Genomic DNA, 26123 nt, shown 5'->3' on the forward strand with positions numbered 1-26123 from the left:
AAATTGGACACTGAATCTTGCCTCAAGAGGGCAAAAAAGCACTACGCTGCTGCTCTTTAACCCCTTCCCAACATCCGGTGTACTATTACAGCAGCTGTCGGGTCTTTAAAGATGGCAGCCACATGTTTTTCATTACCTGTTTTCTTTTTCGGCCCTGCGTGGTCGTATTATTTGCTTATAAGTCTTGTCCCCTCCTTCCCTTAGGCCCCATTTTTCTGTGTATTTGTTCCACCCCTTATTGCAAAAATTTTCAATAAAATCTGATTACACCTAAAGATGGCAGCTACTCTGCTGTGGAGACATGGCACTAATGCCCGCAATCAGAGGATGATTTTTACAAGAATGGAGCAGCAGTCCTGGATAAGAAATACATCATTATAAACTATGCTGACAGGTACTGTGATTAGTGTATATCCCAATTTTGTGCTGACAAACTCCCTTTAAACAGCCCAAACCTTGGACAACCCTGCTAGATGAAGAAGAATCCTCTCTTCTCATCCCACTCCAGCAAGCCATCCACCTACCAGATTTTTTGACTAGTGTGAAAGGAGAAAAGAGTCACCTTCTCTACTAAAATAAATTCTTATTTTCATATTTCTTGCTAAAAACTTGCCTTTGGAAAGTTGCATTGCCAGTGCCTACAGATGCACTACCTTTATTATACAGCTTGAGACACTGATAAATGTGGCATAATTTCAGACTGTCTTGTCCAAATCTTTGCTACTGGTTAGGATTAGTAAATATTCACAAAAAATCATCTACGTTGTAAATGTAGGGCAGCACGGTGGCTCAGTGGTTAGCACTGCAGCCTTGCAGCGCTGAGTCCTAGGTTCAAATCCTACCAAGGGCAACATCTGCAAGGAGTTTGTATGTTCTCCCTGAGTTTGCGTGGGTTTCCTCCGGGTAATCCGGTTTCCTCCCACACACCAAAGACATACTGATAGGGAATGTAGATTGTAAGCCCTATGTGGGACAGTGACTGACAATATCTGTAAAGCGCTGCAGAATATAATGGTGCTATATAAGTAAGCATAATAAATAAATAAATTATCAATCATTATAAAAATGAAATTAATAAATGAATCACATTAACCCCTTCCCGCCGATGGCATTTTTTGATTTTTGTTTTTCGTTTTTGACTCCCCTCCTTCTAAACCCCATAACTTTTTTATTTCTCCGCTCCCAGAGCCATATGAGGTCTTAATTTTTGCGGGACAAATTTTTCTTGATGATGCTACCATTAATTATTCTATATAATGTACTGGGAAGCAGGAAAAAAATTCAGAATGGGGTGGATTTGAAGAAAAAATGCATTTCTGCGACTTTCTTACGGGCTTTGGTTTTACAGCGTTCACTGTGCAGCCAAAATGACATGTCCCCTATATTCTGTGTTTCGGTACGGTTCCAGGGATACCAAATTTATATGGTTTTATTTACATTTTGACCCCTAAAAAAAATTCCAAAACGGTGTTAAAATTTTTTTTTTCTAAAAGTCGCCATATTCCGACGGCCGTAACTTTTTTATACGTAAGTGTATGGGGATGCATAGGGCGTCTTTTTTTGCGGGGCCGGGTGTACTTTTTAGTTCTACCATTTTCGGGAAATGTTATTGCTTTGATCACTTTTTATTCAAATTTTTATCAGAATCAAAACAGTGAAAAAACGGCGGTTTGGCACTTTTGACTATTTTTCCTGCTACAGCGTTTACCGAACAGGAAAAATATTTTTATAGATTTGTAGAGCAGGCGATTTCGGACGCGGGGATACCTAACATGTATATGTTTCACAGTTTTTTAACTACTTTTATATGTGTTCTAGGGAAAGGGGGGGTGATTTGAACTTTTAATACTTTTTATATTTTTTTATATTTTTTTTTACTTTTTTTTTATTTTTTTTTTGCATTTATTAGACCCCCTAGGGGTGTTGAACCCCAGGGGGTCTGATCACTAATGCAATGCATTACAATGCTAATGCATTGCAATGCATTGCAAAAAATCATCATCTCTTTTGCAGGCTGTATACACCAGCCTGCAAAAGAGAGAATTTGCAGACCGGCTGGGAGCCTTTAACAAGGCTCCCGGCTGTCATCGCAACATGACGTCGGCCCTGGAGCATGCTCCAGGAGCCGGCGATCCCTGTCAAAATGGCGGCGCCCATGCGCCGCCGGGAAAATGGTGCCTCCGGCGCCTTTGACAGCAGCGCCGGAGGGGTTAATGCCTCTGATCGGTCCCCGGACCGATCGGAGGCATTAGAGCCGGTTGTCTACTGCTTAAAGCAGTAGACACCCGGCGGCTATGGCAGCCGCCCGGCTCCCGGGCGGTCGCCATAGTTACAGACCCGACACGCGCCGTACTATTACGGCGCATGTCGGGAAGGGGTTAAAGTCAAAGTAGATGGATAGTATTAAAATAGTACACACTGACGCTATGTTAACACCTGCATTTGGGTGTCCGTTTGGGGGAGAAGTTCACTTAAAAAAAAAGTGGTTACCCGCTGACCCCGTACACCATAATAAGGTCCGCCAGGTTTCGGAATGAAAAGAATGGAAAAATGCGTAGATAAAAGTCCTGCTTGCAGGAATTTTCTCTCCGCATTTTTTAAACTGATTTGGGGATGGAAATCCCGAATGTAGATGAAGCGCAGGTGTGAACCTTGCCCAACAATGTATTATCACCAAACACTCTGCTACCCTTTAGTTTATAGTGTTCATTGGGAAAAGGTAGAAGTAAGGTTACACCATATTTTGTAAAATGCTGTTTTATAAAGAGTGTATGTTCTCCCTTAAAGATGGAAACACTGTAAGATTCCATGCACAGTAAGTGTCTTATAATAAATCAACAGAAACTACAACATCAAGTAAAAAAAATACATGAAACGGTTTCTGTATCCCACAGTGAGCTTTGTTTTCAGGGAAAGATTGCAGAAAGTCTATTTAATATTCACTTTCCGAATGCTCATAAATAGACAGATCAGGAAGCCAAGATGTGCTTTCAGGCCACAGTTCATCTTTTCTGTACATCCTATTATGCTCTACAGACCTTTCTTTGGTTGAAACATTGGTTCTCAGTATTTCCATCTCATTTCCATAGATCTTGAGTTTTTCGCGTAGTTCTGCTGCTCTCTGTGTAGCCATCTGAATGAGGCTGACACACTTGTTTCTTTCATTGCGGATTATGTCATACATCTTGGCAAATTCTTTTAGTCTATAATATAGAAACTTGATTTATTTTTATCAGTCTATAACATAAGAGAAAAATCAAGTCTACCACACCTTACAACATTCACCCAACTCTTATTGATTTTCACCCAACTCTTTATTGATTTTCCATTGTCATACAGTAAGAACATATGATAATACAATACATAAGCTAGGGTATGTTGTTTATCTCACCCCAGTATACCCTGATCAATAAGATGGAGCCCTCCATACAGTTCATCACATACACTAAATATTATTTTGTTAAAACTATTATGGGCTGTATTCCAAATCATAAATGATGACTAATGATAAATGACCACTGTGGCCATTCACTTGCCTGTACTGTGGGGGCTGATTTACTATAGTAACCAATTAAAACTGTTCTATAAATTATAATCTAAAATTATCCCAAATATCCTTGCTTATATGATTAACTAAATGTTGCTAACTCTGAGACATAATCCTTGAATTAGTACCTAGGACAATGCAATCGATTAAAAGAGTTATCTAGGGACTAAAAGTAACAAGCGTCCAGCCTGGGTTCTGCAGGTTCCAAATCATGGGTTTCCAGGCTGGTTTGCACCAGGACACATCTCCATCACCCAGCTTCTCCAACCCCTGGACATTGGTATGAGGTGTACCATGGGACTAGCGGACTCAGCCCCCTACTCAGTCTGAACTAACCAGAAAGCTTGTGGATCTGAACCTGCAGAACATGGGCTGTATGCTAATAGCTTTCAGTCCCCTACTCTGTTCTACAACAAATTATCTTCTCTTACTATTACAACATATAGTATATTTTACCTTTTCTGAACTTCTTGATTTTTTTTCTTATGCTCTCCAATGATAAGATCCCGTCCTTTAATTTCCTGCAGAACTTGTTGGTATCGTTGCTGTAATAATGTACACTGATGAGTACTGGTGACTCCATACAGTTATATTACAGTTTACTGCTTTTGTCACAAAAATAACAGTATTCTGTCAAGTTAAACCACAAGATCCCAAAGACCCCAAAAAGGAAAATGAATTTTTTCAAGAATTTTTTTCTTTTGCTCCATTACCCTAAATAACTTTCCTTAACAGGTCTGTTTTAGCAAATCCTGGACTTCCTTATTTCCTTGTACCATTCCTCTGTTCTTTCACCTACAAATATATACATGCATTGATGACCATTCCTTTCCTTAATAGGATGTTTCGGTACTATTCCGTTATCGGGCCAGCAGAGCTTATCAGCACCAGCATCGGGACAGCAGCAGTCAGCATTTCAGCATTGGGAATGACATCTGAGGACTGACTGCTGGCCCGATGCTTGTGCCCAGCTCTCCTTCCATCTGCCCGTACCCCTCTCTGGCCCAGCTCTCCTTCCATCTGCCCCTCTCCCCGCCACGTGACTAGGCTTGACCGACATTACTAGTCGCCGGGACGCTGCAGGAAGTTTGTCCCTCTGGGTCACCATAGCTCCCCGCCGTTACTATGGTCAGCGCATCCCTGAATCTCCGCCGCCACTTTCAGGACCCTTTATTGAGCCCCGGTGTGTGCTATTTTTTTCCTTCCGGTCTCCGTTCTCTGTGCCGGCCATGGCTTCCAGTGCGAGCGTCTTTCTTTCCTCCTGAACGCTAATGGCCAGAATGAGAGCGCCGAGGTGAGGCCTAGTCGAGTGGCAGGGAGAGGGGGTACGGGGCAGATGTAAGAAGAGCTGGGGGGCAGCACTGGGAGGATGGATGGGGGCATTGATGTACTGGTTACTAGAGACAGGGCGCCAGCATCGGGCCAGCAGTCAGTCCTTGGGGCGGGCCAGAGAGGGGTACAGGGCAGATGGAAGGAGAGCTGGGCACAAGCATCGGTCCAGCAGTCAGTCCTCAGATGTCATTCCCGATGCTGAAATGCTGACTGCTGCTGTCCCAATGCTGGTGCTGGTAAGCTCTGCTGGCCCGATAACGGAATAGTACCGATGTTTCTATACGTAGTTTAATGGTATCATTATTGAACAGATGTTATCAAATGAGTAGGAATATGCCCCACTGACAAAAGGAATGGCAAAACCTAGTTGTCCGTTTCTTTCATACTTTTCCACAGAGAAATGGCACGGCATATAGCAGAAAAAGGAACCCACTGAAGTCAATGGGAGGCTTTTTGTCAGCGCTGAAATTCCACACCAAATTCCTCACCATTCTCCTCCGTGTGAATGCACCCTAACAAAAGTTGTCCCAGAGACTAGCGATTTCTATAAGAAAATGAGTATTTACTAAAACGGATGTGACAGGAGAACTGGCAAATTCAAGGGATGCTCTCGGTCCCTGGTATTGGTTAGCAAAATACCAAAGCTGAATATCTGCTCAGTTCTTTCCATTATTCCCAAAGAAGTGTGTAGAGAGTTACACACATACAAGCCCACCTGTCCATTCCTTCTCTGATTCTGTACTGGGATTTAGTAGCCGACAGCTCACCAAGCGTGTTGAAGTTAAAGGTCCTATATATTTTCTATAGGAGCGGGACCAAGCAGTGGGACCAGCATCTACAACCTCAATTGAAAAAAAAAAAAGTTGTGACACTGTGTAAAATGTAAAGAAAATGTATTCGCAATAGAACACATATCAGAAGGTGAAGGAGTTATTTTTCAATTTTATTTGAAAAAAATAACCAATTTAGAAATTGATGGCAGTAAACACATCTAAAAAAAAAAAAAAAAATTGGGACAGGAATTTTAAAAAATGGCTGGAAAAGATAGTGGTATTAATGAAATATAGCTGGAGGGTCCATTTTCATTGTAGTCACATGACTGTGTATAAAAAGAATATGTTAGAGAGGCAGAATCTCTCAGAAGCACAGTCATAGGTTTACCAATCTGTGAAAAACTGCATCTAAAAATTGTGGAAAAATTTCAGAAAACTGTTCCTCAAAGTAAAATTGCAAAGACCTGGAATATCCTACCATCTACAGTTCTTAATATGAAAGATTCAGAAAATCTGGAGAAATCCATGTGCCCAGGACCAAAACTGGATGTTCAAGATGGCACTGCAGGCGTGAATTGGTTATGAAAATCACTGTATGGGCTCACGAACACTTCCCTGAATCATTGTGTGTAAGCACAATTTGCAATGGAATCCACAAATGCAAGTTTAGAGTTGTGTCATGCAAACGAGACACCATATAGCAACACAATCTAGAAATACCATTTTTCTCTCTGGGTCACAACTCATTTAAAATGGATTGAAGCAAAATGTAAGAACTGTTCTGTGGTCAGATAAATGAAAAGGTGAAATGCTTTATGGAAATCAGATATGCCATGCCCTATAGACACAAGAGGAGAGGGACCATCTAGCTTGTTATCAGTGCCCAGTTCCCTGCATCTCTGATGATATGGGGGTGCATTAGTGCCTTGAGCAATGGCAGCTGATACACCTTCAAAGACACTATCAGCGCTATAGTATAGTTTTAGAACAACATATGCTCTCATCCAATGTCTCTCTCAGGGAATGCCTTCCATATTTCAGCAAGACAATGTTGAACCACACACTGCATCCGTCACAACAGCATGGCTTGGCAAAAGAAATATCCAACAGAAAAAGATTTTGTGCAATGGGAAATGAAATAATCTGGCAAAGGAGACCTAGGACTGTTAAGGAGCCAGACAAGAATGGGACAACACTGCTCTCATAAAACTCTAGCAATTGGTCTCCTCACTTGCCAGGCGTTTAAAGACTTTTGGAAAATGAAGAGGGGAAGCTGCACAATGCTAGACATGGCCCTGTCCAAACGGTTTTGAGATGCATTATTGCCATCAATTTGTAAATGAATATGTTTTTTAATATGTGTTCTATTGTGAATAAAATATAATTATATGAGACTTCCAAATCATTACATTCTTGTTTTCTTTATATTTTATACAGCGTCCCAACTTTTTCAAAATTGGGGTTATTATACCCTGCGGATATGTTATAAATGCCCGTTGTGGGAACAAAAGAATATTTGCGGACTGGTACTTGACTGTAGCATGGCTAATAACACATGTACAATACAGAAATGTTTTACAGCATGTGTTTAATAAACATCTAACCTGATCCATACATATGCTACTGATTTCAATGAGTTTAATAAAATTTCTCATCTGTTTACAGAAAGCTGTTAACATTCAGATGTGAACTATTAGGTAGCATGAGAACTGCCTAAGGCCGGGGCCCCACAGGACTTAAACGCCGCGATTTGGCCACAACGGAGACGCTGCGGGAAAAATCACGGTGTTTTACAGTGCAAGCAAAGGGGATGGGATTCATGCGAATCCCATGCCCACTTTGCGGAAGAAATCGCAGTGCGAACACCCTGCGATTTGCAAAGCCGTTGCGGTTTTGCAAATGGCAGCATGTCAATTATATCTACGGAAACGCCGGCGGCTTTCCCATAGATATAATTGTAACAGAAAGTCTGCAGAGGAAAACTCTGCGAACTTTCTGTTGAAAGCGCTGCGGAAAGAACCGCATTGCGTTCACGCAGGGTTACACTTGAAGGGGGCAGCGCTACAGTATCTGTGGCTACAGTTTATACGGTAAGTGAGCAGTGTGATCCTGAGATGTAAATATTATCAGAAGTTATGCTGTCCTGTAGCGTATCTATGGAGGTCCCAGATAGGTCATAAGTATTAGAAAGTGGATAACCCCTTTAGACTAAGGCCCCATGTAGCAAGGTGCAATAAAAAAAGGCTCCAGAAAAAACATGGTGCAAATGCATTGCAGTGTTTTTCATTGCCATTTCGCTGAGTTTTCCTCTTTGGATCTTTTGCTCCTATTATACCTATAAGGAAAACGCTAACATTTCCACAGGTATAACTGGCATGTTGTAATTTTGATAAACAACAGTTTTTCAAAATGCAGCTTTTCCGCTGTAGATTTTTTTCTGCAATGTGTGAATGAATTGGCCAAAAATGCAATCTACTTTGCAGATAACGTAAAACACAGTGTTTTTGTAATGTGAGACTTTAGCCTTTAACGTAACTTCTATCATGTGGACCACAATGGTAATGTATTATAGTTATGAATAGAGATGAGCGAGTACTGTTCGGATCAGCCGATCCAAACAGCACGCACGCATTGAAATGAATGGAAGCACCAGATACTTCCGCTTTGTCGCCGGCCGGCCGCTTAACCCCCCGCGTGCCAGCTACATCTATTCATTTCAATGCGTGCGTGCTGTTCGGATCGGCTGATCCGAACAGTACTCACTCATCTCTAATAGTTATGAAACCTATTTCGTGTTGATAGAATTATATTGTATTAGTTGTATTAACATAACTTACTTGAGCTTTTACAAAATCCCTTGACTTTTGTTCTCTCTCATCAGCTTTGATTTGCACCAGACGAGTTAGGTTGACAAGCTCTTCCCGACATTCTCCCTGCTCTTTTACAAATTGTTCTTCTTCAGCTATACACTGTGCCAATACGTGCGCCTCTACCTCTGTTAGTTTTTGCTACAATGGAAGAAAGCAGAAGGTGACTAGTATGAACAGTATCAACTGAGATTACCCATTTAATACAGAGAGGACTTTAAGGCTAAGGCCCCACGTTGTGGAAATGCAGCTTTTTTTGTTTCAGATTTTGTTGCGTTTTTTGAGCCATGGCTATAAGAGGAATGGGAGATTTTATATTATACATTATATTTGCTGTGGCTTAAAAAACCACAGCAAAATCTGCAACAAAAAAAGATGCATTTCTGCAACGTGGGGCTTTAGCCTTACACTGGAATCTGTTATGAAACCCAGTTTGTAGCTATAAAGACCATTATTATACAGGTTGTCGCATGGTTACAATCTCAAATTTTTGGATAATAGAAAGATTTTACAAAGATACCTTCTCAAACAGTTTCCCAAAGTGAGCTTCAAAAATTTAGGTCTGCTAAGAATTCTTGAGCGAACCACCAAAGGGTTGTCCAGGTTAGAAAATCCATTTTCATAGTGTGTTAATAGTGTGTTTTGGTCATGATTCTCATATTCTGTTCTGAGTACAGAATGGTTATAAAACAGCATTTATCCTTCATTATACAGACATCCCTTTGACTGGAATGTAACAATGTCATGCTTAATTTCCTCTTTGGGGGCGCTAAAGGCATACCTCCCAACCATCCCAAGTGGAGGGTGGCATGTACTGGTTTCAATTCTATGTCCAGTGGTTGCATACAGATGGCTCCCTGCTTCACATTGTACTCAATTCTGTTCCCTGCTTCACAATTCAGCATCTGTCTCTCATGTTGACAACCTGGAATCAGGTAAGTGCGGTGTAGTGCGTTGGGGACTGCAGTGGATTTTGGTGGATGAGGAAAAGTAAGTATTCTTTTTTTTTCTCACATGAAAGGTACATTACATTATGGGAGCCACAATGAAGGGGCATTATTTATAAAATGATGGCCACAAGTGAGGCATTATAGCGTGTGAGATCGTAGGGGTGGGGCTAGAGGTGCAGCTTATGATACATAACTTTTTTGCTGTATGCTGTGTGAGGCAAGTTTTATACCTCTTTTGGTCTTATGAAAGTTTGGAGGTATACTAAAAGTAAACTGAACACTTACAGCTTACTGCTGGGGGACCTGGAAGGGGACACTTTTTGAAGGGCTTGACTGCAAGGGATTTTCCAATACGGATTTAACCATTGGTTTTCCTTATTAATTTTGCCCAGGGAATACAATGTATCAGTGGAAGATAATTCTTGGCCATGGCTTTTCAGCACTGGTGAACATTAATAATAGCAACTAGAGATGAGCGAGTACTGTTCGGATCAGCCGATCCGAACAGCACGCTCCATAGAAATGAATGGATGCACCTGGTACTTCCGCTTTGACGCCGGCCGGCTGCTTAACCCCCCGTGTGCCAGCTACGTCCATTCATTTCTATCCGAGCGTGCTGTTCAGATCGGCTGATCCGAACAGTACTCGCTCATCTCTAATAGCAACCAATTGGCAAGTGACTTATTTCTTAATTCCAAATTCAATTCCACAAAATTTTGGATTACAACATGTGGCTTTAGAAGTTTCAACATAAAAAATTTAAATATTACATGAGATGCAATTCCAGTTATATGCAATAGTAAAATATACAATGTGTTGGGTGCCAACCTGTTGTGTAAACTGCCTCTTAAGTGTTTCAACTTCCTTGCGTAGTTCCTTCCTCTTTTCTATAAGTGAGCCATCATCTTTTGGGAAAATGTCTATCTACAAGAAATAAATGCAAAGATAAATTTAGATTTATTACCGGTAGTTCTTCATCGTACATTTTATCTGTTTCCTTAGAAAAACACAATTTTCTTTTTAAAGTTCAGTTGACCCCTTTGAAGTGTAGCTCCAAAATTGCTTTATTAGCAACTCCCTAACATAAATGCGTCAGCAAATATGTTCTGTTTAATAGCGTAATACAAGGCTATTTACTAGGGGATTTAAGGCGGATCATCACCACCCTGAAGGGGTTTGTTTTACTAAATATAGTTCTTGTATACTACATAAATGACAGTAGTGGAGAAACTTTATTAGAAACCCTGTATTGTGCCTGCCATTTAACTGTTAGAAATAATGTTTCTGAAACATACACGTCAGGAATGATAGATGTCCTTTATAAATATACCCACAGTCACTACATTCGTCGTAAAAACGGGAATAGCTCAATCCACAGGTTTGGATAAGAAAAAATCTATTTCTTAGGATAAGCCATGAATTAAAAATTGAAAGGGGTTCGACACTCAGGATCCTTTATGATCAACTGTCTGAAGAGACCACAGTAGTCAGGCAAGCACTGCAGCTGCTTCACAGAAAACCAAGCACAGCGCCATATACAGCTTGGTACTGAGCTGCAAACAAACCATGTGACCAATGACTGTCAAATGCCCTGTGACTTAGAAGAAGCACTCAAGCTGCACGGTTACTGCTTTAAACAGCTGATCTATGGGGTTACCTGATGTCAGACACTTGCTGATAATTTGATAAAACCCAAAATCCTTTAGCAGTAGATATGAACCAGCCAAGCATAATTTTTAATCCCAAGACATCTGGACCAATAATAGAGTATACAAAAAAAAGTCTACCTCTGCTTTAATCTTTTCATATAAAGACTGTGTGTGTATCAGGGCATCATTTGCTGACTTCAACTGTAGCTCCAGTTTCTTGATGTTTCGCATTTCCCGGTCTTTCTCTTTTTGTTTACGTGTAAGGGCATCATGTTGTGTCTGCTTCTCTAACATGGCATGCCGTAGGTTAAGATCTAAGGCTGCCCTAAAAATTCAAAGGCATAATAGAAAGTAAAGTGCACATGTTTATCCATGAGACCAATCAAAGTCATGCAGGTGATAATACTTCTCGTGCAAGTGCAAGCAAAGGTATATATATGTGCTTCTGATGGAAAAGTACACTGGGGCCAATTATTAAGACCACTACTTTGTGCCCCAGTCTTAATCCATTTTCCTCCAGCATGAGATGCACCAGATTTCAGCTATAACTTGCAGCAGTTTCTTGTTTTGTTTTTTACACAAGTTATGGTAAATCTTTTGGGCCAAGTTGTCCCTAGTATGTCTTGATCCCAGCCCTGCTCTGACCATTTTGTTCTAAATGATGGCAGAAAATGCCAAAAAGTTTAAATTTTTTGTTAAAAAATGGAGGGTGTCAAAATTGTGTTTTTTGTCATGCCTTGTACAAACACATGTTCAAGGCATAATATATTGGCCCCACTTGTATAGGGTAGTGTATGATATAACAGTCCTCTGAATGTGAACAGTTTAACAGGGTGCTAGACTGCACAATGGTTTATTTCCCAGTTTATAGCCTTTTCTCATATAATCATACATAACACTCTTTGCAGGTATAATAACTTTGCTTACACTAGGTTCACACTAGCGTTCGGGTCTCCGTTCTGAGCTTTCGGTCTTCTGCCGGCAGAAGACGGAAAGCTGTCAGAGCGGGTCCGGCCGTGAGTGGCGGTGAGCGTTTTATGCTCTCCGCCGCAAAACCAGTTTTTTTAAAACCAGACACAGAGTACTGCATGTCCAACTCTGTGTCCGATTTTTAAAAAACGGTTTCGCGGCAGAGAGTATAAAACGCTCACCGCCGCTCACGGCCACATATCTTTCAAACCCATTCAAATGAATGGGTATGAAAGAGTCCTGCAGGTTTCCGTCTCCTGCCTCTGTTTTGTGCCGGAAACGGAAACCTGCAGAACGGAGACCGGGCGCAGATGTGAACGAGCCCTTAGTGGTATGATCATTTTAGGAATAAAAATATACAAAAATAATCCAAGACCAAAAACAACAGGTATGGAATAACCTGTCTCCCAGAGCAACCGCTTCATTTTCCTTGGAAAACTCCAATAACTTGATCAGATTGTTACTTTCTTGCTCTTTATTTTCCAGTAAAATCTTTTTCCCCTCCAGTTCTTTCATAACATCATCTTCCTCCTCCATCATTTGTTTGGTTTTATTCTCGATCTGTTTGATGCTGTGATTTAACTCTTGGCACTGTTCTTCCAGCTTTAACTTTTTCTTTTCTGTTTCTCTGGAATATAGTCAGAATATGATACGTGGTAAGAAAGCTACAATTATTTCACTATACAGTTCTCTACACATCAGCATTTCCTGACCTCAGATATCCTCTCTCAGATGATGTATGTTATTGAAATTCATGTTCAGTTCAGGAAGAAAATGTATTTAGATATAGATAGATATGGCCCATGGGTTTAATATACAACATAATGGTTTATACAAATTATACAGATCAAATTACTGAGACACATTCCTGCATATAAGTCAAATGTGTAAAAAAAAAAAAAGTGGTTTCACAGACAATATACAGTATGTTCACTCAAAGTTTTTTCTAGGATGATTTTAAGGTAAAGTCCGCCTGCAAAAAACACCTTCCACTCAATTCAATGGGAGTCTGTAAGGGTCCATTCACATGGAGGGAAATGGTGAGGAATTTGGGGTGGAATTTAGTCAATGGGAGGCTTTTTTCTTTTTCAGCATTGAATCTGACGCGGATTCCACACCAAATTCCTCACCATTTTCCTCCGTATGAGTGAGCCCTAACAGTTTTTTTTCCAATAACTGATTTTTCCAGCTAGTTGAAAAAAAAATAACGTGACAAGACATATCTTCAGGTGGATTCCGCCTTTAAAAACCCATTAAAATCAATGGGAGTTGAAAAAAAAATGGGATGCCTTTTAACATGTGGTTTTTGATGTTTTTTTTTTTATTTGCAAAAGACGCAACCTTTTTTTTTTTTCTTTAAAAGGTAGTTTCCAGGTCCCTACAGTTTGATGGAGCAAAAAACTGCGGCGAGTACCACAGCAAAAACCACAACAAAAGCTGCAAAAAAACTCTATGTCAACATACGCATACAGTTTCAGTAGATGCAGCTGTGTACATTTCATTTTTGAACTATAATAGTAATATGTTAAATTTGTAGTAGACTTCATACATAATGCCTTATAATAAGAAGAACATTTAATTTTTGTATAATACACTTTCATACAAAGTATGCATGTTTCGTCCTTAATAAAATAAAAAAAACCTATACCCTTCACTGTAAAATGTATAGTATATTACATGGACTAAGGAATCTACTATCTGAAGCTAAAACAATGCTGCAATTTTCCTGGCAGGTCAGGCAAGTGTGTTCACATCTAGAAAACGTTTTCTACATCCAAGTCTTGGAACGGTTGGAGAAGCCATCTGTAAAACATTCCATGTTAGAAGTGCTTGCCTATACATCTTGGCTGGTCATAGCTTTTCTTTATTTTAACTCCTTACATGCTACATACACACGTTTAGGAAATGGAGACACGTAAACGGCATACATTGTTTTGCGGTTAATCTTCTCTATGTCTTTGCCAATCTGCTCTGGAATATTCTGGACTTGAACAAGTTCATCCTAGAACAGGAAACACATACACAGACTAAAAAAAGGCACTTTGCAAATTTTTTACTTATTAATATTTTTATTTTCTGTTAGACTCTCTTCAGAGTCTCAGTTGCATACTCTAATATTTGGTGTATTATTCCTTCTGAAAAATGACATAGGGGACAATAAGGGTTTTATTGTGAAGTCATGAGAGTTTATCAGGTACCTGGGGCATAATATAAATAAATGCCAAAATGAAGGTGCAAGCAGAGTCCTAGGCATTGTAAAATAATTGTTTCCAATCACACAAACACTTTAATATGCCATTTTCTACAAAGCTGTGAAATTCATATGACTTTTAAAGGAAGGTAAAGTGGAATCACAAAATAACAATGGGAAAAAAATATATGGTAGGGCTATGGTTGAATAGTCAAGAGTTGTAATGGAAGAGGTCGGTACGAAACAATATGGTGAAGCGTTACACACATATTTTCCTAGCTCCTCTTAGCCTTCCTGCTTTGAAGAGATAAAGGGAAATGTTAATTATTTTCAGGTTTTTTTTTCACCTTTATCCCACATTTATCTAGGGAAGAAGGTCCCAGCCGTTTATAACTTGTAAGCCATATTCGACTTCAAAGGATAGTCAGGAGGCACATTACAATAAAAGTGTTAACATATTAAATACAGAGAAACACCGAACCATTGTTTTTAGTAGGAAGTTGATATTACACTGATATTACACCACCCAAACTGACACTGGGGATTGGATATGTCTGTAATATTGTTAATGTGGATGTCACGTTGTACATACCTCAGGGCTTCTATGTCTGGCCACGCAAATGAGTCAATTAAAATAAATGTACAAAGATTACAAATTAATCTGACAGGCCAAATTCATAATACATATGTATGTGCATATACAGCATTGTTGGACAACATTATAAAATGCTTCAATCTACTGAATTAATTTCACACTAAATAATGAGATGAAGTATACCAAATATATGGGTATAAACATTCCAATAAGTACGCATGGCACAACATGCGTCGGCTTCTATTCCTGGTACCTTTATGATTTCCTGTTTCTCCCAGATTTTCTCAAGTTCTATTTTCTCTCTTTGAATTTCTCTTTCCTTTAATGCCAAGTCTTCCTTCAGAGCTTTAATCTCCAATATTCTCTGGGTGTTCTCCTTTTGTAGCTCGTCGCTGGATTCTTTTAGCAGTTTAGCTCTCTTTTCTAGCTCCTACAATGTAAATTACATTTTATATTGTATACCATACCTCAGGGGTGTGTTGGAAGCTGTGGTGGGTTGGCTGGCACATGAAATGCAAATTTTTGGAGCAGGAAGGATGGCAAAGCACACCTTGAAAACTTTCAAGCCATGCCTGTTTAACATTAAATCATGCCCCATTTTTGTAGCCTCCCCCCACAGTGCCTCCTATCACCCACAGTGTTCTCTGTCCCCCTAATGTATATTATGAGCTCACATATTAAAAGGATTATCCACTTTTCTAATACTATCCTTAGAATAGGCCATCAATATAACATCTGTAGGAGTCAGACAGCTAGGACCCCTTCAAATCAGATGTATGATGAGCACTATTGCAGCACCTAAATCCACCGCTACACATTGTATGGTGTGGTAGCTGCATGGCTCCCAGAATTGTTAACATTACCAGTAGCTGCTCTGTCGCAGAAAAGCCAATGTCAAACACCATCAATAGGCCATCAATATTAGAAAAGTGGAAGTCCTGCATGCGGACTCGGCAGCCGCTGGTAAGAAACCAGTTATGTATGCGAATGATGTCACCAGTCTGTCTCCAGGAACCCGTGAGGCTACTGATTGATCTTTGCGGTCAGGTGAGGCACAGAACGGACACTGGCACAGGTGACGGAGCGCTGGGGACAAGAGTGTTTTTTTTTTATTTTACACCTACCCCAGCTGCCACAGGACCCCTTTAATATACCTCCAAATGTCCCATAAACTTTAATGTCCCCCCTTCTCCACAGGATATTGTCTTTCATTACTGCCCCCTAACAATATAATGACTCAACCACTAGTCTCCATACAGTATGGGGGACCAATGAAGGAGCCACTGCATGGGGGAACCTTTACTAGTTCCCTATGCAGAAGTATTATCTCGTTACTTACCTATCTAATCCCTAATCCTGCTCTGTCACTCTGCTCTGGGCCCACTGCTGGAAGGAGCAGGAGTGTCAGGGAGCAGTCAGGTATATACCGACACTTACTACTTGTCCATGCCGTTTGTAGGCCACAGGTCTAATGTGGCCTGTGGCCTACAAGTCAAAGTGTGGTAGAGCAGGAAGGCACAGTAGCAGAACCAGATCAGTGCTCCACTACTCCTTCCCTTTTGTAATCGAGTTGTATTTTTAACAACCAGATTGGCAAAATTAGGGAGAACAGTCTTCATCCCACCATTGCTGAACCCTATGTGTGAGAATAGATAGGAAGAAATTGGGTGAGATTTCAGAAAACCTAATAAAACCAGTACTTATGCACATAATTGCCCCAGTGACCTTCATAAGAGACTGTAACATGAATTGCTATGAGCTGCACATGCAATAGATTATAATATTCTACCAACAAACCTTGCATCTATATAGAGAATTATAGTCTGTACAAAAAAATTTGTAGCTTGCAGCTTAATGGCCACATACACAGCCCATTCACATTAATTTGACCTCATGTTAAAATACAGAATAACCACCTTTCACAGAGCGAACTGCTGCGAGAAGTGCAGGAAGAGAGGGGATGTTGTGATGATGTTCACTGGGATGTTGAGCCATGCCAACATGGATATAGTCCGCAAGGATAAATGCATACATGTGTTGATCCATCATGCCTTCCACAATGATGAGTGCACCCAGATGGCTGATAACATGTGTCTTCTGCGATTGGTTATTTAACGTTGACGTCAAAAGTAGGCGGTGGTCACATTAATATGACTGGACTGTGTATGTATGTTAAAATATAGGACCAAATTTACTATTGTGGTTTTGACTAGACATTGATGTAAACATAGTGCATCTTTGGCACATCTTGCTGCATCTAGTTTGGGCTAAAATTTTTCAACTTGCTAGACATGTGGGTGTGGATTCTCAGAAAAATGGGAGTGGGTTAAATGCACTGTGATGAGCCAAAATTTTGCCAGGACTGTAAAATTGTGGCTCAAAGCAAGCCAGATGGTATAAACTTAGACTACACAGTCTAAAAATGGGTACAAGTTATCAACCAGCATAAATCACTGTGAAAATCTGAAAAACAAAAAAAACTTTGCAAGTCTTCAGTAGGTGATACCTTTTTTAATGGCTAACTCATAATGATGACAGAATATGACGTTTCGAAGCTTCCTCTGAGCTTCTTCTTCAGATATAACTAAAAACACCTTCTAGAAGCTGCATATTTATGTACAACTGGACACAGGGCTAGAATTACAGGAGGGAGGGGGGAAGAGGCTTATTACTATATACTTATAACAACAAACAATCAATTGCCAGATCCCTGGTTCTTATCTTAATGGCTGTCTTAATGATTTGTATAAAAAGACATAAACCCAAGTGAGATGTTCATCCCATTGTCCAATGTCTGGAATAGGGTCATGGCCTTGTACTCATAAATCAGTCGCTGTTTCCTTGATTTAAAGTTCCCTTTTAAGATCAAGATTTTCATGTCATTGATGATGTTGTGATCTTCCTGGCAGAAGTGTTTTGGCACGGGAAGATCAGTTCTCTGTCGTGGATTTGGAAACACAGAACTGTGTTATCAATCTCTCCACCTATGAACCCACCAAAGCAGAATTTGGGGTACTCTCCAGGGGACTCTCATTTTGTCCTTCTAAAACCATGGATAAAATTGAACTGTGCAGCGACATGGAGGATTTTTTCAGGAGACTGCGCCTGAGAGAATATTTTCATGACACAGATGACACAGAGGAGACCCAACCTACCCCTTCAGAGGTTCCAATCTTAGCAAAAAAGGAGACATCTGATTGGACACCTCCAACTGGACGAAATTTTGATTTGGATAATTACATAGACTGTTTCAGACACATGGTCAAATCAACTATACTGGATACAAATAAAGCACTGCCATCTAACATCACTGCCCAGGAAAGAAGGGCCATACAATCCCTGAGAAATAACAAAGACCTCATCATTAAACCAGCAGACAAGGGTGGCGCTATAGTCCTGATGAACACATCAGACTACATACAGGAGGCACACAGACAACTGACTGACACACACTACTACTCCAAGTTGGATTCAGACCCCACAGTGGAATACTCTAAAAAACTAAAAAAGATGATCTCCGGTCTATCTGATGGAGCCAAAGGCCTAAGCAGCCTCATACCAGCAAGTCCAAGGACAGGGACTTTTTATATGCTTCCAAAACTGCACAAACCTGGGAACCCAGGGAGACCGATCATCTCATGTGTTGGGACTCTCACTGAACAAATCTCTGGATGGGTGGAGGGTATCCTCAAACCTTTAGTGAAGGATACAGCCAGCCACCTACAGGATACTACAGACCTATTAAACAAACTATCCACTATAGGTCCCCTTCCAGATGGAACCATCCTGGCCACCATGGATGTAGAATCCCTGTACTCCAACATCCCTACTACCGCTTCATTGATGATATCCTAATCATTTGGACCGGGTCTGAGGAACAGCTGAAAACCTTCCATGAACAGTTCAACCAGTTCCATCCCACCATCAACCTGACGCTCAATCACTCCTTCTCCGAAATAAACTTCCTGGATGCAGTTATCAAGATACAGGACAACAAAATTGAGACATCACTGTATCGGAAACCAATTGACCGCCCTACGTACCTAAGATGGGATAGCTTTCATCCTAAACACATAAAGAACTCCATTGTATACAGCCAGGCCATCAGATACCATCGCATATGTTCAAACCCTGCAGATAGGGACGAACACCTTGGGGGCCTCAAAAACACATTCTTGAGGCAGGGTTACCATCCAAGAACAGTTGATAACCAAATCACCAGAGCCACCAGGATACCAAGATCGGAGTTATTAAAATACAATATCAAACAGGAAAACACTCGGGTGCCCCTGGTCGTCACATATAACCCCCACCTGGAGACGCTGAGAGGAATCACACGCAAATTACATCCACTACTGCAAAAAGACAACCGTCTAAAATCCATATTTTCTGACCCCCCTCTCCTGTGCTACAGACAGCCACCAAACCTCAGGAATATGGTTGTCAGCAGCTCACTGTCACCTCCAACTAACACAGGAACTTTTCCATGTGGACAGAAGAGGTGCAAGACCTGCCCGCACATACTGACCACTGACAGGATAGAGATACCAAACTCTAACAGGGAATATAAAATCCCAGGTACGTTCACCTGTAACACACCTAATGTAGTGTATTTGATCATTTGCACCAAATGTTCCACTGAAAATCTGTATGTTGGAGAGACCGGTCAGAAACTCATACAATACATTGCCATACAATCAAACAACAGAGAACTGATCTTCCCGTGCCAAAACACTTCTGCTAGGAAGATCACAACATCATCAATGACATGAAAATCTTGATCTTAAAAGGGAACTTTAAATCAAGGAAACAGCGACTGATTTATGAGTACAAGGCCATGACCCTATTCCAGACATTGGACAATGGGATGAACATCTCACTTGGGTTTATGTCTTTTTATACAAATCATTAAGACAGCCATTAAGATAAGAACCAGGGATCTGGCAATTGATTGTTTGTTGTTATAAGTATATAGTAATAAGCCTCTTCCCCCCTCCCTCCTGTAATTCTAGCCCTGTGTCCAGTTGTACATAAATATGCAGCCTCTAGAAGGTGTTTTTAGTTATATCTGAAGAAAAAGCTCAGAGGAAGCTTCGAAACGTCATATTCTGTCATCATTATGAGTTAGCCATTAAAAAAGGTATCACCTACTGAAGACTTGCAAAGTTTTTTTTGTTTTTTATATTTTATAACCACTGGCTAACACGGTACCAAAACAAACATTTTCCTTTTGTGAAAATCTGGTGAATATTGAAACTTATCCTTGTTGGATAATTCATAAAAAGTGTCTAAAGCACATGGTGAATGTGGTACAAGGCGCATTTGGTAGATTTCCACACAAATTATGGAAGGCTTTTGGCACATATTTATTAAAACACCTGTCCCATAGACATACATAAGCGGCAGATTTAGGACCTTTTCCATATGGTGTGCATGATGAACTGGTGTGCAAAGACATGATAAAAGATGTGTTACTTACCCCAGATTTGGGGATTCTCTCATACTCCCGCTCCAGAAGCCTTTTTTCTTCCTTTAAGCTGTTGAAATATGTATATATAACCTATTGGCATAGATATAGTATACAGTATGTATCAAAGTATCTCCTAAATTAATGTGATATGTTTTCAGCATGTTAAAAATTGTCCATTTACCTCTGACATCTGCACACATTGTATACAAATTAGCTAATAAATGTCTAATACCAAAAACCATACAGTTTACAAGCTGAAATGTTTATCTTTAACCCCTTCCCGCCGATGGCATTTTTTGATTTTCATTTTTCGTTTTTGACTCCCCTCCTTCTAAACCCCATAACTTTTTTATTTCTCCGCTCCCAGAGTCATATGAGGTCTTAATTTTTGCGGGACAATTTTTTCTTCATGATGCCACCATTAATTATTCTATATAATGTACTGGGAAGCAGGAAAAAAATTCAGAATGGGGCGGATTTGAAGAAAAAATGCATTTCTGCGACTTTCTTACGGGCTTTGGTTTTACGGCGTTCACTGTGCAGCCAAAATGACCTGTCCCCTATATTCTGTGTTTCGGTACGGTTCCAGGGATACCAAATTTATATGGTTTTATTTACATTTTGACCCCTAAAAAAAATTCCAAAACGGTGTTAAAAATTTTTTTTTCTAAAAGTCGCCATATTCCGACGGCCGTAACTTTTTTATACATAGGTGTACGGGGATGCATAGGGCGTCTTTTTTTGCGGGGCCGGGTGTACTTTTTAGTTCTACCATTTTCGGGAAATGTTATTGCTTTGATCACTTTTTATTCAAATTTTTATCAGAATTAAAACAGTGAAAAAACGGCAGTTTGGCACTTTTTACTATTTTTCCTGCTACGGCGTTTACCGAACAGGAAAAATATTTTTATAGATTTGTAGAGCGGGCGATTTCGGACGCGGGGATACCTAACATGTATATGTTTCACAGTTTTTAACTACTTTTATATTTGTTCTAGGGAAAGGGGGGTGATTTGAACTTTTAATACTTTTTATATTTTTTTTTTTTTTTTTTGCATTTATTAGACCCCCTGGGGGTGTTGAACCCCAGGGGGTCTGATCACTAATGCAAAGCATTACAATGCTAATGCATTGCAATGCATTGCAAAAAAGCATCGTCTCTTTTGCAGGCTGTATACACCAGCCTGCAAAAGAGAGAATTTGCAGACCGGCTGGGAGCCTTTAACAAGGCTCCCGGCTGTCACTGCAACATGACGTCGGCCCTGGAGCATGCTCCAGGAGCCGGCGATCCTTGCCAAAATGGCGGCGCCCATGCGCCGCCGGGAAAATGGCGCCTCCGGCGCCTTTGACAGCAGCGCCGGAGGGGTTAATGCCTCCGATCGGTCCGGGGACCGATCGGAGGCATTAGAGCCGGTTGTCTACTGCTTAAAGCAGTAGACACCCGGCGGCTATGACGGCCGCCCGGCTCCCGGGCGGTCGCCATAGTTACAGACCCGACACGTGCCGTACTATTACGGCGCATGTCGGGAAGGGGTTAAATCATATGGTTCTAGAAGCTACAGAACCAGAGATATCAGCAGTTAAAACATAGTAAAAAATGAGAGCCATACCTTGATACCCTACTCGAGCTGTGATGGAATTTATAGTGATATTCTGTTTAAAGGGATTTTACAGTTACAACAAATAAAAGTTATTTTTTCTGTGAAAAGTCATACAATTTTCTAAAAAGCTTTGTGTATCAGTTCCTCACAGTTTTAAGATTTCTGTATGTATTTATACAGTAGGCACCTTCACTATTTACATCCAGTGGACAGATATCAGTCTTGGCTATACAATAGAGATACATGTAAACTTTCAATACAGTACAACTATCAGAGCTGTATCCTTTGTGTCATGACCAGACAAAATTTGGTCAAATGGTCTTATACATAAAATTGGAAAGTCTACTAAATCTGTCCATAGAAAATAGAGTTTATTCACTGTTGTGCTATTTTTCACGTGCTTCCACTTTCTAATTTTTGTCTCCAATTTTCATTACAAAATATAGTGCTACGTAAAATAAATCAACTCAGCTTGGTTACAGAATAGTGGAGTCACAAAAGAAAGAGTAAAGAAAAGAAAGGGCAGGCATGATTGAAACCTTTGAATATGTCAGGCTGAGTTCACACGGGGTATTTTGGTCAGGATTTTGAGGCCGAATTCGCCTCAAAATCCCGACCAAAAAAAAGGCTCTCATAGAAATCAAAGGGAGCCGGTCAGTTTTTTTTTTCCAGGAGCCGTTTGTTCCGACTCCCGAAAAGAAGAAGCGACATGCTCATTCTTCAGGCGGATTCGCCTCGCGACACTACCTCCTCCTGACTAGGCCCATTCATTTGGGCCTAATCCAGATCGGAGTGCCGTGAATGGATGTATTTTGGACCAGAACCTGAGGCGGCCTCCGCGTCAAATTCCTGTCCAAAATACCCCGCCTGAACCCGGCCATAAAGCTATGAATAAGGTTGAGAAGAGGAGTGGTCTCAATAAAGACTAAGCACAAAGGGGCACAATCTGAATGTCAGAAAATATTATTTCACTGAAAGAGTAGTTGATCCTTGGAACAAACTTCCAGCAGATATGGTTTTGAAATTTAGAGTGAGTGAATATAATATGCATGCCTCAGATAAGGAAAGGAAATATAGAAAAACTGGGAAATGATAGAGCGCTAATGGCAACATAATGCGAAATGAACTTGAAAATAAAAATAACGATGTGGATGGTTAAGATGAATTGGTTCTGTTTATTGCTTCAAGGACATAAACAACAGCTTAAAATGGCTACGCGTTTTGACAACCGGGCGGGTGTCTTCTTCAGGGCAAGCAGTAGGTGTCCAGCAATAGCCTTAGAAGCAAAACCTGGGATAAGCAAATATCTATCCTAAGATTAAATGGTCTTCATAATAATATTAGGGCAAACTAGATGGATTAGATGGTGTTTTTCTAGCGTCACTCTTCTAAGTTTCTAATATCATTGTATCCATGGATGAAATTCTAATGTGAAATGTTCTTGTTGTCTCTAGGGTTAACCCACAAATTCCCAGTTTGAGAAATTGAAGATTTTCCTATTTATTTATTGTAATTTTGTGTACGTTCTAAAAATTTGAAGATTTTCCTTCAGAATTTATCTCAAATCTCAGATGTTAGTGCGTTAATGGTTGAACGTTAAAAGGTATCCAGGACTTTTTGTCTGTTAGAAGGAAGAGATGTTACTGAATATGTTCTGTGTATACTCTTATGGGCTTTACACTGTTTCTTTACCAAACTATTACATCAGTATATTAGATAAAATATGCAAATAACCACAATGTTTACCCATATAGTAATTATCTTCATTCCGTGCTGCCACTGACACACCCATACTACTCATCATGTGGATTTCTCTAAGGTCACTCCAAACCCAGATTTCCTTTAGCACATGCCAAGTTAGTGGGTTGTATATGTAGTTGTTTTCATACTTTCTTCTAAATGATTTACTGAGAACTGTTGGTACCAGAAGTACAACATGAGGAGAAATCTATACGGGCATGTTCCATTGACTTTTTTTTTTATTACAGTTTGGCAATCCTGAGTATTGTCTTATTCTTCCAATATGTCATATTATATTTCTCTTTAACAGGTTCTTTTAAGGTCTTTGTCTTACAATCATTCTAAAGCTATACACACTAGTCTGCAATGGACTTTCTAGGTGTTATCTTTGTTAAAGGGGTTGTCCCATAACAAGGATCCTATCTAAACTGCTAGTTTATGTGGATATAAGACTTTTTCTAAATACATTGCTTTATCAAAACTGCTTTGTTTGGCTGCTATCTTAATTTATTCACTTCATTGTTTACATGTGTTTCTATGACCACGGGCCCCAGACCATGGGCTTATCTGCTCAGTCCCCAAGTGACGTAGCTGCCTGCTCTCAGGGGGGGAGGAAGGAGCTGAGTGCTCGGCAGCAGCTCTGAGCTGTTTATGTCTCTGTCACAGACAAGCAACAGAGCTCCTCAGATGGGGGAGGGGGGAGGTGAGAGCTCCGGGATTTCTGAGCTCTTATCTCCTGCTCTTCCACTTATCAGTCAGTTTAATTGAATTTGGCTGATAAGGGCTGAGATAGGGAGTCTGTTACCTCTGTATGTAATGCAAACTGACTCAAATCCAGCTCTGCTACATCAGCTTCTACATCAGCTTCATACTGTGGTAATTCATTTGCAACCAATCCCTCATTACTGACTGCAAACATAGCAGATAGCAGAGCAAGTGAAACCCTGCCAACCAATGTTCCGAGAAATCCAGGAAGTGAAGAGAGCGCACAGCCTGCAGGTTGGTGAGCAATCGTGATGGGAATACCCCTTTAAGGTCAATCTGATATGAACTCTATGTTAATTCTCAGTCATTCATTTGAAAAAAAAAAAAAAAAAAAGGGATAACTTGATTATCAGAAAATATCAAGTCAGTATTATGCCCCATAGTGGCCCCTGCACATATTATTATGCCCCATAGTGGTCCCTGCACACAGTATTATGCCCCATAGTGGCCCCTGCACACAGTATTATGCCCCATAGTGGCCCCTGCACAAAGTATTATGCCCGATAGTGACCCTAGCCCCAGTATTATCCCCCATAGTGGCCCCTGCACATAGTACTATGCTGTATAGTGGCCCCTACACACAGTATTATTCCTGATAGTGGCCCTTGCACACAGTATTATGACCTATTGTGGACCACCCATGTACAATTATTATACTCTGGGTTCTTTTCAGACCCCAGAATATAATAATCGGAGACCCAGGCTGATGTCGGCCATCTTCAATGATGGAAGAGACGTCACTTGAGCCGGGCTTGCGTTGCAACACATAAGGACACAAGCCCGGCCCACGTGACGTCACCAAGTAGCCCCAAAGCCTTCTGAAGCAAGGAGAGGTAAATAACAGTGTTTTTTATGTTCCCTCACCTATCCTAGCCCTCCAATCATTATACTTTGGGGTCTGAAAAGACCCCCGGGTATAATTATAGCAGTGTTTGTGGGGTTCCTCATACCCAGTTTAAGCACTGGGTACGGGTATCAACACTCTTATGAGAAGCAGAGATTTTACCTCCTGTTTCAGTGCCCTCTGGCAAAGCCTGCATAGTGAAACCCGTGTTTGGACGCGTTCATCTTACTGGTCGGTAGTATACTCTTTATTTTGATATTGTGATATATTACTTGCTTGATAATGTCTTTCGTTTAACACTTTATTAATAATGCACATTGACATATTGTATTCTACTATTCTTGCTGAGAATTAAATTTGCAATACATATCTAGCATTACATTGCTTACTGTTTGTACTACTGGTGTGTATATGTGCTCAGCATGTATAGCATTCTATAATTTGTCTCTCTGTATATACTCTAGTTGTAACTCTTTGTAAGCATTATCACTATTGCTGCTTCTGACCTCTGAAGATGTTTTTGTTATTGTGTTCTATGTTTTTTCCTACTCTGTATATGTTTTTTTTTCTTCATGTTTTACTTAATAAATATGAATTGTATGATTAATTTTTATTCAATGAGCTTCATATTGTGATTTGTGCAGAGCTGCTCACCTGTGTTTTATGATATTTCAATTTATTTGCCTATTTTCTAGTGTTATTTAATTCTGGACCAAATTCCCAGTTCCTGTTTCCTGTACAAAGGAGATTGAAGTGGTCTCTCAAAGGGTGATGACATTGACAAGGCAAAAAACAACTTTGAAGTCCTTATGCAAATAAGGCAGTTGGTA

At 40.3% G+C, this 26123-nt stretch overlaps 1 protein-coding gene across 1 annotated transcript in view; it reads right to left on the reverse strand.

The window, feature by feature from the left end:
* The window catches only part of CCDC146 (coiled-coil domain containing 146), a 60466-nt gene that overhangs the window by 7003 nt on the left and 27340 nt on the right, over nt 1-26123 (reverse strand). Inside the window, exons 5-13 of the mRNA XM_075274056.1 lie at nt 20353-20410; nt 15127-15303; nt 14016-14089; nt 12488-12715; nt 11257-11443; nt 10298-10393; nt 8490-8660; nt 4004-4092; nt 3039-3203 (exon numbers count right to left, since the gene is read on the reverse strand). Coding sequence (XP_075130157.1) covers nt 3039-3203; nt 4004-4092; nt 8490-8660; nt 10298-10393; nt 11257-11443; nt 12488-12715; nt 14016-14089; nt 15127-15303; nt 20353-20410 — 1245 coding nt within the window. The remainder of the gene's footprint in view (nt 1-3038; nt 3204-4003; nt 4093-8489; nt 8661-10297; nt 10394-11256; nt 11444-12487; nt 12716-14015; nt 14090-15126; nt 15304-20352; nt 20411-26123) is intronic.

Source organism: Leptodactylus fuscus, chromosome 5 (assembly GCF_031893055.1).
Source record: "Leptodactylus fuscus isolate aLepFus1 chromosome 5, aLepFus1.hap2, whole genome shotgun sequence".
Taxonomy (NCBI): domain Eukaryota; kingdom Metazoa; phylum Chordata; class Amphibia; order Anura; family Leptodactylidae; genus Leptodactylus; species Leptodactylus fuscus.